This window comes from Astyanax mexicanus, chromosome 14 (genome assembly GCF_023375975.1).
Source record: "Astyanax mexicanus isolate ESR-SI-001 chromosome 14, AstMex3_surface, whole genome shotgun sequence".
Taxonomy (NCBI): Eukaryota; Metazoa; Chordata; class Actinopteri; order Characiformes; family Acestrorhamphidae; genus Astyanax; species Astyanax mexicanus.
Genome location: NC_064421.1, coordinates 12,419,896 through 12,432,256, shown reverse-complemented (window position 1 = coordinate 12,432,256; position 12,361 = coordinate 12,419,896). Strand labels below are relative to the sequence as shown.

Sequence of the window (12,361 nt, the reverse complement as noted above, 5' to 3'; positions counted from 1 at the left end):
ATCTTAAAGGGGTAGAATCAAAATGATCTGATCAATCTGATGCAGCATAATGAGGAGATGATTTAGGCAAAAAAAATGCCAGAATGATTTGGGATTATTTTTAAGATGAGATGAGGATATGCCAAAAACTGGAGTGTTATACAACATACCTAACATAAAAGTTGGTGAATATTGTTTGTTTTGTTGTTTTTTTTTTCAAAAATGATGTGTAAAATTTACCTAAAAAAAGTTTGGCAACTTTCTTTTTTTGCTTTTTTTAAAGTAAATTCGATTTCAGATAAATTTAAGTAACTTTAACTCAGTTTCAAGACTTAAATGTTACATAAAGTAAATAAGTGAACTTTAGTCAATCCTTTCTTTTATTAAATTTTACTTCATTTATTTTTACTGAATCAATCCTTTCTTTTAGTAACCTTTAATTAATTTCTGCATAAAATATTATCTAATTACAATGACTTAATTTATACAATATTATTATATATAATTTTAGTTAAACACACATTCAAATATTTATATAATCTCAAAAATTTATTTTGTAAACTTTACTTTAAAAAAAGCAAATGCAGAAAGTTGCAGAAAGTTCATTATTTTTTTCAGTGTACTTTTACAGACATATGGTGAACACTTTAACTCACGCCCATCCTGAGTGTTTTTAAAGTTATGTTTTAACTGGAAAATTACACCTTGAGGGCAATTACTCGTCCTGCTTTTGGTGGAGGGGTGGGCTAGTCTGCGGTTTGGTTTGGGGTAGTGAACCTTTAACAGGCTGCTTCCTCCAGCAGTGTGTCTCAGAGAGAGAGAGAGAGAGAGAGAGAGGAGCACCTCAGCTTAAACATCTCACCAGCTCAGCTCTCAGCTCCATACCCAGCTCAGCCCAGCCCAGCACAGCTTAGCCCAGCCCAGCTTAGCCAGCCCAGCCCAGCTCCACACTCAGCCTGCACGCTTCTGCTGCTCAGATCTGCCTCAGGCTCCTCTCACAGCTGCTGCCACACCAGGGAACACCTCCACAGCTCACACAGGCTCCTCACTCACAGCAGAGCAGCTGCAGGGTAAGAGTTTATATATTTATATATGTTTTATAATGTTTATATTCTTTGAAGAGGTGCTTAATGCAGTCAGTATAGAAGGAAAATGCAGTTTTGCTGCATTTCTACATACTACAATAATGTGGGTTTTAAAACAACTTTGTTTAAGGCTTTTTTATTGTTTATTATTGGATATCTATACATTGATTTCCTTCCTGTTGAATGTTAGTAGAGTGTATTATTAGAACCTGCTCTAGTGTCACTATTAAAAGTATAAGTTCCTTGAGGAACTTTTAGGTGTTTTTTTTTATTTGAAACTGTAAAGGAACCCTTGTAGGTGCTTTGAAGAAACTTCAAGAAAGCTTAAGATGTTTCAAGGAACCTTCAGGAAACATTTTTTTTTTTCTAAAAACATATTTAAGGGTGCCACAGTTTCAAACTTAAGAACCCCTCAAGGAACTTACACTTTTAACAGTGTAAACACAACATATTGTATGGTTTATAGCTGTACAACCGCTATAGAAAAGACATCTAATATAATATAACCATGTATACAATATACTAGTGCATCTCAAAAAAAGTTATATCATTGAAAAGTTTATTATGGCTTACAGCCAATGAAAACCCAAAAATCATATCTTAGAAAATTAGAATATTATATAACACCAATTGGTACTTTTGGAAGTGTGGGCAGTGTGCCAAGTCCTGCTGGAAAATAAAATCTGCATCTCCATAAAAGTTGTCAGCAGAGGGAAGCGTGAAGTGCTGTAAGATTTTTGGGAAAACAAAACTGCACTGACTTTAGACTTGATTTAACACAGTTCCATGAAAAGCAAAATTTATGGATGGTCTATCTGTCTATCTATCTATCTATCTGTCTGTCTGTCTGTCTGTCTGTCCTTTTTTACTGCAGTATATTTTGACATAAAACAAATGATTTATAACAGTCATTTCATTACCAGAAATCATAATTGGAGTAATCTAAAAGATATTGGGCAGATATTATATGGAAAGGTCAATCATAAGCATGCAGATTTTACTTTTTTTGCATATATGTTGTGTATATGTTTAATGCAATTTGTCCTTGCACCTTGTATTGCACATCCTGCCATGTGACTACTGCACTACTGCACATGTGCATATTGCGATAACGATGCTGTGCTGCCCTATTGTACATATATGTAAGTCTCATATATTAGACATGTGCATGTGCATGTATGGACTATACCGGTATATATATTTTTACATGCATACATACATACGTATTTATGATAAACGTAGAGATTTATGAATGTTGTGCTGGTACAAGAAGATCTAACACAGCAGTGCTGCTAGAGTTTTTAAACACTTACTTTTAAACTCATTATTCACTCTATTCAACTCCTATGTAGCTGATCCACCTTGTAGATGTAAATTCAAGTCAAAAGCAAGAAATCAAAAGCTCATCTGTTGCTGCACAGATTGTTGATCATTTATTTTCTCATCTTTCTTCAGTAACAGTCACACCTGGCCTTAATCTTAATGTAAACTTGTAATCACTGTCAGAATAAAAGCTTGTCTAATCTCCAAAATTATTCCAAGAGAGAAAAAATATATTCTTGACTTTTATGGCCCAGGCCACTTGGATTTAGTTAGTGAATCAAGTTATAGTTTGCACTGTACTTTTGAACAGTTTGTATTGATGTCCAGGTTTCTGCACGGTCCAGGTTAGGGCTGCAGCTATTGATTATTTCATTGATTATTTAGAGTACTCTACTGAAAAATCAATTAATAATAAACTATAAATTTGATTAATCAAGTAATCAGATAAAACATATTTGCTTGCCAAAAAAGCAATTAAAAATACACAAGAGAAAACAAGAAATTTCACGTAATAACGAATGACCAATTGGTTTAATTTTTTAATTCACAACATACATTTCCAAATTTCAAACACAAATAGAAATAACTAAAACACAAGTCAGACACAAATACATAAAGTCATAATTGTATTATTTTAAGCATTAATCAATAAAAAATCCAGGTGACTCTCCTCGATTCTATGCCCCTCCCGATAAGCCTGTGTATAATAACTCTGACAGGTGGCAGCATGCACTAGCTGGCAGCAGCAGCAGAATCAGGCTGACTGCTTCTCTAGAACTCTTATATTGGAATGTTTTTTTGTTGTAAATGTATCTTAGCGTGTTTGTTTCTCCTGTCAGTGACCACATGCTCGTTCTGGCTCAGTCACAAACTCTGCGAGTGCTGAGATTTTGGGTTTTTGGAATTGCTGTTTGCCCTCACCGACACTTCAATCATAGCTTCCTCACAGTCTCCAACTCACACAGGCTCAGAGACTGATAACGAGTCTCGACTGGGTGCAATTATGAGCAGTCGGATCAGTCTGAACAGTGTGGTGCCTGCTGCCATCCTGACGTCCTGTCCCATCACACGGGTTACTGGTCCCAGTTGACCGTAGTCATGAGAACAGAGCACCCCGAAGCTTCATTCTCACTGGGATTGGCAGTTATGGCCTTCTTTTCCATTTCATAGAGCAGGAGCCCCCTGCCGTCTTACCAAGAGCCAGCAAAAACAAACAAACAGCCAGTTCTCCATCTGCATTCGGCTGGAGAGAACCGTAAATATCTCAATTAAGCAATTAAATCTTCTGAGTCGGGCAGCCTGACACAAAGTGCTGCTCTTTCCCATGACGAGTTGCTTCAAGCTGTGAGTGTTGTTGCCTCTGGGGAGGCTGCTTCCTCTTGGGATGTGGAGTGCATGGAATTGTTTGGGTCTCTCCCAATCAATAATCAGAAATGCTCACTATTTAAATGTATTATTAATGTATATAACTTTTTTTTTTTTACAGGGTATTGGATACATGACTATTTGATCTGCAGTGAAAACCCCCAGGTAAAAATAAAATGCCACTCATATAGATTTCCTAGACATGTAAAAGCATGTTTTTCTGATTTTGCTGTTTGTTATTGTGGTTCTTTTACAGTGGTATTCTCTTTTTTGCATGTTGGTTTTGCGTTTTTGAGTCAAAGAAAACAAAGAATAGCCTGGCATATGTTTGTTTCATAAGCTGTCAAGTCTGCAGATGGTGTGAATAATTTTCCATGTTAGAAAGCAATGCATTTATACAGATGCTTAATTCAATGGAAATTATTATTGTTAGATATCATTATGCACTGAAAAATGCTAATTTGGAACAACTTAAAAGGATAAAGAAACTCACTACACAATATTTTGGACTTAACTCAAATTTGTTTGGTCACAAGTTCTTCTAACTCTTCTAACATTTTTTAAAGCTATTAAAGCTGTTTTTTCTTTTCTTTTTTAATCAATTGTTTTTTATCCTCATTCAGATTTAACTAAAATTCATTTTGAACCTCAGTTCTGTGATTTTATTCTTATTCTCTGCAGTTAAGAACGCATAAGGCTATAATATTTCACCAACACAAACACATGTTGAGTTTGTTTTAAGGAGCTGCAGGTGAAATTGATTAAATCATTTAGAAGCTGTCAGTATTAAGTATTCCCATCTGCATGTTAGCACTCCATCAATCACCTGACCCCAACAGACTGGGAGGCTTTGTACAACTCTTGCTGAGCTCTTGCTGGGATTTGAAACTCAGCCTCGAGGGGCATCAGTTAGATTGTAATGGTGTAACATAGTAATTTCTTTACATAGGCAATGCTATGCCCCTATCTCTAGCATTGTAAACTTGTTGGGAGCGTTGGTTAAAAGCATTGTATTTTGGAATGCTGGTGGTAAACGGAGGTGGAATATTCGACTAAGCGTTCTACTCGTCATCATGTTTCACTACAACCCAAGTTCATTTCACATTAAATTTCTCCTTGAAATAAACTAAGTTGAGTTAATTTAATTTTTAAAACACTCTATAAACAGTTACTTTATATATCGTTGTCAGTCAGCCTTGCTTTAAACTCAGGATGCTTGTTTTGATCCATGCTTGCGTTTAACAAAAGCTGCATGTCTTCAGTGCTGCATTTTCACTAGGAATCGGCCGTGTGCTGACGTGAACAATGAAGCTGCTGTTGGTCGGGGCCTTCCTGCAGTTGCTCCTGGCCTCGGTTTTCACGGTGAGTTGAGCAAGTAACCGACCTGGATCAAATAAAGCAAGAGTCAGGCCACAGTTTCATACAGCTAAACCAGCTAAACCAGGGGTGTAGAATCCTATCCGGAAATCCGGCTGGAGTAGCTGCAGGTTTTCATTACAGCTAAGCAGAAGCACATGTGATCAGCTGCCTAAAAACTGACCAACTGATTATACAATTAAAATCAGATGTGCTGCTGCTGTTTAGACCAAAAACCTGCAGCCACACCAGCATTTTGCAGGTAATTATTGTGACCATGAGCTCAATATTTGAGAGAGAGGGGAAAAATAGGTGGTAGAGTGTTTAGTGCAAATGAAAAGTTATAGATTTGCCAGCAGGAATGTAGTGTGGCCTATATAGTGAGTGTTTATGACCATATGGGATACTGAAATACTGTTCATTGTTGTATATTAAATATTTGAAAATGTGAAAATGAATGTTGACTGTAATATTCTTAAATTTATACTCATGATTTCATAGCTGTCACAAAAAAAAAAATGGATAACACCACTACCTGCTAGTGAGCTACAACATCACGTCCAGGGGGACTGAAAAACTGCACTACACCTATAAGAGTTCTTGGGCAAGACTCCTAACACTACATATGCCCAACTCTATAATAGAAATAACCTTGTAAGTCGCACTGGATAAAAGCATCAGATAAAAGCTGTAGAAAATTCTGTAATTTGAATCTGGCAATTGTTTATTTAGAATGCATCTTAATTTTATGTTAAATGTGGTTTTGTGATAAATAGAACAAAAATGCTCCAAAATTACTTGAAATAAAATCATTGTACATTGACTTCCATTGAAAGTTAAGAAATTATTATTATTATTATTATTATTATTATTATTATTATTATTATTATTATTATTATTATTATTATTATTATTATTATTTTTAATTAAATAAGTTATGGGTTTGCCACCAAGACAATATTGTGCCCTATATGCTGAGTTTTTGTATGACCATGCAATACTCACATACTGCTCACTGTTTTATATTAAACATATATTTGATAGCTGTAATATTCTTTAAGATATACCCATGTTATTGCTGTCACAAAAATACTTTATATATATTTTTTTGACGTTATTTGAATCTCGCTGTTGTACTTGAAAAAAATGTTCATTGTCTTCTATTGAATGTTAAGAAGTTTTTAATTTTTTTTATCATGACAGTGATGATTTTCTTTCATCAGAGCAGTACATACAGCTCTGAAAAAAAATAAGAGACTTAAAAAAAACAAAAAAAATGAGTTTCTTTGATTTGAAATTTACCTCTGGAACATAATCAGGAGGAAGTTTAAATTACTATATTTTTTAATGTGGAATTTGGGAGAAATGTTGTCTGTAGATATTTATAGAATAACAACAATAATGTTTTTTATGTATTTTTATGTATGTATTTTATTCAAACATATACCTGTAAATAGAAAAATCAGAGAAACGGATTCAGAAACAGTGGTGGTCTCTTAATTTTTTCCAGAGCTGTAATATGTTCAAAAGTACGTATTTTTTCTATGTTTTTTATTCAGCCACTAAGGAAAGGTTGGGGTGGGTCTGTAAAATATCAAGTTACAGCTAATGCAATATAGTGCTGTCCAAATAGACTAAAGTGTGCCTGATGTATTTTTAGCTGCCCAGTGGTGATTACTGGGACGAATGGGGACCATATGGAGAGTGCAGCCGCACGTGTGGCAGCGGGGTAACGGTGAGGACGAGGCGCTGTGTGACTCAGCGGTAAGCAGGCGGTGCACAGACACTTAATTGAGCAGCATCATGTCTGTATGAGTGTGTTTGGGTGTGTGTGTGTGTGTGTGTGTGTGTTGCCTCAGGCTGAGATTTGTTTAGTAATTCAGTTTCTTTTTGAAACACAGGACATTAGATCACAGTGTAGAGTGAATCAGCTGGTCTGACATATTCCTTTACCAGTAGTCCATTATGTAGCCAAAGGTGGGTTCAGTCAGGTCACCTGACCATAGATTCTTTCTCCTTAACATTCCTCTCATGCATGGAAAATACACACATATCCTGAGGTCAAATTTCTGCTTGTGCATCCTGTAGTAGCATTCTTTTAAACCTCATAGACACATCATTTCAGTTTTTTTTTTCAGACCTAATGTTTCTAGTGAGTTAGTGTATGCAAGTAATTGCACACACTAGTTAAACCATTATTGAAAAGAGTCGTTTGAACTTAAAACCTGGCTTTCTCAGACAAGCCCTCATATGAAAGACTTAAGAGTTCTACTGTTACCACTGTTCTTTCAGAGATAGGAGATAGCAAGTCCAAATGATCCCATTTAGAGAATAGCAGGGCACAACCTACTGTAGATGTTTTGCTTTTTTGTTTAGTAAATATTTTTATTATTTTTTATTTCTAATTTTTCCCATTTTCTTCCCAATTTACACGGCCAATTACCCAACTCACTAGGACTCACCCTATCACTGGTGATGCCCCAACACACCAGGAGGGCAAAGACTAACACATGCTTCCTACGTTACATGTAAAGTCAGCCACCGCTTCTTCCTCCAGCCAGTGCGCTCGGAGGAAAGCGCAGCGACTCGGTTGTGATACATCAGCTCACAGACACCCTGTGCTGCAGACATCACCCTAGGAGTGATGTAGGGAGTGCCATCTACCCACCCTGAGGGAGCAGGGCTAAGTGAGCGCCAGCTTGATTGCAAAGCTGCAAGAGTGGGGGTTCGAACCTGCGACTTCCCGCTCATAGTGGCAGCGCTTTAGACCGTTGGACCACTCGATGCCTGTAAATATTTTTGATATTAGAGAATAAACCATTAAACCCATTAAAAATGTAAACTACTTTGCTGTAAATTAAAATGTAAACGTTGTTAGCATGTCAGGATATCATGGCCTTTATGAGCAATTCTAATGGAAGTACACTCTTAAAAAGGATTGGAATTACATTCTTCATATGTGCATCATTAGTAGTAATGCAATGCTTAATACTAGAGTAGTAAAAAACAAAATATATTATAGTATAGTGATATGTGTTTCACAATAAACACACCATAAAGCTGCAATGACTTTATTAAAAACAGCTCAACTCAAATCGTATTGCCCGTGTGTATGCTGTTCACGCTGCAGGCTATGTTCACTTGACATAACGAGGCTGGAGGTAGAGCGAGGCAGAGCTAAGTAGTGCTCTGTAGAGTGAGTTATAGTGAGGTCCACAGTGAACTACACACTCCAAACTACTTCTTAACCCGGGAAAAAAATGAATGCAGCCAAACCTTAAATCTGAACTAAATCACAATTTTAATTTATTGCATTTCACATCAATATAGTGATATCCGACAGCATTATAACACAAGCAATCAATTGGTAATCAATTTGATTTGTTGTCCAAGTTGATACCAATGTTCAAATGCACACACACATCTTATCATTCCAAAAAATGTAATGCAGGGTGTCTTGGGCTAAACGAAATGGCCAAAACATATATCCCAATATATTTCTTTATTTTGGTTGAGACAGTATAATTCTAATATTGATATAATACTGTATGAAAGCCACCACTTGTGGAGTATGTAAACCCGAGTAGGATGGGTTCCTCGGACTGAGTCTTGGTTCCTTCCAAGGTTTCTTCCTCTTAAAGGGAGTTTTTCCTTGCCACTGTGTCACCATAAAATGGGCATCTCTGTGGTGCTGCTCATAAGAGGCGTGGACCTGTTTTACCTGTAAAGCGGCTTTGTGAAAAGCGCTATATAAATAAAATTGAATTGAATTGAATTGAGTATGTAATGACACACTGACAGAGCTGGGTAAAATAATAAAAAAAAGGGATATCACAAAATTTTAGGACATTTTAAGATGCACAATTTGTCGCATTTTTTTACATGCAGACAAAATGCATCAGCAGTGGCCAATTCTTATTTATTTTATAAATAAATGTATTATTAATTATTATTTAAACCTTTTTTCATGCATATCACAGTGATTTTTATTCAGCTTTGCTGCAACGTCAACCAATCAAACAGATTTTTTGGTACCACTTTAAAATAAGACTACCTTTATAAAGGGTTTATTAATGGTTTACAATTAGTTTATTAATGGTTACTTATTAGGTTGTAAATGCCTTAAAAATCATTAATAATCAGTTATAACACATACGTAGAAAGGGCAATAATGACCTGTTGTTTGCCAAGAAGTAAACCCACAGCCATCTATATTGTTGCCCTTTATACGTATGTGTTATAACTGATTATTAATTATTATTAAGGCATTTACAACCTAAATAGTAACCATTAATAAACTAATTGTAAACCATTTATAAACCCTTTATAAAGGTAGTCTTATTTTAAAGTGGTACCGATTTTTTAAATTTTCTTTAATGAAATGTTCAGCAGGGTTAGTGTTTCTGAAGCATTGATGATATCTTAGATATGCATTTTTAAACATATTTTCGATACAATCTGAAAATTGAATATCAATTAATGTTTTGATAAACATGAATAATGAGAGGGGTTTAACGTGTAAAGTATAGTATAGTATAAGTAGTAGCATTAGTAAGGGAGACCATGGCGTTAACTGTATCGTCTGTAAGTGGAAGCTCATTTAAGTTTTTCTGGCTCTGGAGAATCCTCACCAGCTTAGCGTTGTGTCCATAAATCTTACCCGAGTTGGAATCTGGCTTGCATGTTCCCTCTTGCACCTGATGATGTGAGGAGCACTTCTAAAGAGGAGACGTTGTGTCTGTCAAGCTGGCAGTCTCTGCTTTCCTTAAACTTCCTTCAAAAATCTTCTGTTGCGATTGTGTAATACTGTGCTTTTTTTTATCTTTTTACATATACTTCAAAACTGCAATTAAATACATTGAGTTATTGGGTTCAGTTGTGTTATGATATTGTAGTACAGCTGCCTAATGTCCACTATGGACGTTTACTAATGTTTTATCACAAAAATTGTGACTAAACCCGCTTGTTATGCTCATTTGTCAGGAACAGCCATGATGTTTCTGGGTCATATTGAACTGGTGCATGTAGTGCTGTGCGATATGACGATAAATATCGTTTCTACAGTGATTTTATCAATTATTCATGCAAATATATACAGTAGGCTACCATGAAATGTATTGTCTTGGTCACCTTGTATATACACAGTTTAATAAGTGATAATAGTAAAGTAATCTTCACAAAAAAAGCTTCATAATGTGGTTTTGGACATGACGCTGTTTTACGTTATTGCGCGGACACGCCGGTTTGCGACATGCTTTACATTATTAAACTCATGAGAGCTGAACAATGGAGACGCATTCTTTAGAAAAAATGAGCTACTGCATCTACCTCATCTGTTTTCATTTTATACATATATATATTGCTGCACTTTAAGGTAGTAATTTTCATTTGTGAAAGTTTGGTTTATTGTCACTTTGAAAAGAAGTTGGAAGTATTTTTTGAAGAATAACTGAAAACATACTTAAATGTGGTATATCATGATATATATCGTTATCATGATATAAAAAAAAATCATATCATGATATATGATTTTTCCCATCTCGCCCAGCACTAGGTGCATGTTTAATTATCCAAAAGATGTCTGAAACCCAAAAAAAACCTACCAAACAGTGTAAATATATATTTTTTACTAACTATTGCTAATTATTCTATCTAGTGTTCCTTACCTCTAACAGGTGATAGTTCAATAAGGATAATTCACTAATTTTTCATATAAAAAAACATGTTCAAACTTTTTTAATGTTTCATTCATCTACTTTATTTCTTTTGAAAGATCAACATATAAAACAATATTTACATTTACACAAGTTTACATAGTATTAAAACATAACATTGCAATTTTGTTTTAGTTTTTTTTTTTCGCAGGGGGTGGTTGCAAATATGTGAGAAAAACCATTTTCATATTATATGTTGATTACACTAATAGGGCAAGCGGTAGACGTTTCATACTGAAAAAAAGTACTTTTAACAGTTTTTCCTGAAATGTGTCGAATTGACCCGAAACACTGCAAAAAACTAAATCTTAGCGAGTAAAATTTTCTAATTTTAAGGCAATAAATATAATTTTCCTCTCTGATAAGACTTTTTGTCTTACTAAGCATTTTTTATATTATATGTTAATTACATTAATTAAGGCAAGCAGAAGACATTTCATACTGAAAAAAAACTTTTAACTATTTTTCCAAGATTTTCAAACTTTGAAACGGGTCAAATTGACCCGAAACACTGCAAAAAAATAAATCTTTGCGGGTAAAATTTTCTAAATTTAAGGCAATAAATCTTACTTTCTTCTCTGATAAGACTTTTTGTCTTACTAAGCATTGTACGTGTTAGATTATTTTGCTTATTTTAGGGATAATTATCTTAATCATTTTTACTTAGAATTTGTACCTTATTTTAAGTAATTTGAATTCAAAATAAACCCAATCAAGCAGCAATCAAGTTATTCTGATTATTGTGCCCCAAAAAAAGTGACTTTTTTGCTTGATTTAAGTGTTACTTCACTCATTTTGAGACTTTGCCATTGATTTTTGTAAGAAATCTTACTAAGAACATTTTGCTTACCCTATTGGCAGATTATTTTGCTTAATACACATATATTTGTCTTAATTTGCTTATATTTTGTCTATTTTTTTGCCAATGGATTTTTTGCAGTGAACATAACAGGAGGGTTAAAATGAAATGTAAAAATAATATACCTGAAAAAAAAGAGCAACAACAACAGAACGATCAATCATGTGATTATACTGTCAATGCAGACTTATTTTTGCACCAGTCAGCATCTGGTCTACCCACCTGACTAAATGGTGTCTGTAAGAATTGGGCCTTAAGGCACTGGAAAACACAGACTGTAGTTAGAAAGATTATGGCCACATATTACGTGTCAGACAAGCTGCAGCAGCATTGTATACGACGAATGTGTCAAAAATTCCCGAAAGGAGGCATTTTGAAGAAAAAAAAAAAAAAAGAAAAAAAGACGTGACCCCGCCCACGACTCCGCCCATGACCACTGAGTTCACACCTTACAGTTCACATCCTCACACACACGCCCACCCAAATGCTCACTCCTCGCAGACATGATGCAACCAGACATACCCCAAATCCACCGTTCAGTTCATCTTCAGGAGACGTTTTGTCTCCTCAGTATTAAACACCACACCCTGCCAGTCATCAGAACACACAGTCTCACACAGTCTTAAAATACCATTGTGTGCAGACTTGCTCGTTTGAAATGAGGAACCCCAAACGCTGTA

At 35.1% G+C, this 12,361-nt stretch overlaps 1 protein-coding gene across 3 annotated transcripts in view; it reads left to right on the top strand.

The window, feature by feature from the left end:
• Window positions 1-810: 810 nt before the first annotated feature.
• paplna (papilin a, proteoglycan-like sulfated glycoprotein) overlaps window positions 811-12,361 on the top strand; it is a 43,701-nt gene continuing 32,150 nt past the window's right edge. For all 3 annotated transcript variants that reach the window (XM_007257300.4, XM_007257299.4, XM_015607894.3), the window contains exons 1-4: window positions 811-1,049; window positions 3,874-3,917; window positions 5,015-5,114; window positions 6,769-6,872. In XM_007257300.4, coding sequence (XP_007257362.3) covers window positions 5,058-5,114; window positions 6,769-6,872 — 161 coding nt within the window. In that variant the 5' untranslated portion in view covers window positions 811-1,049; window positions 3,874-3,917; window positions 5,015-5,057. The remainder of the gene's footprint in view (window positions 1,050-3,873; window positions 3,918-5,014; window positions 5,115-6,768; window positions 6,873-12,361) is intronic.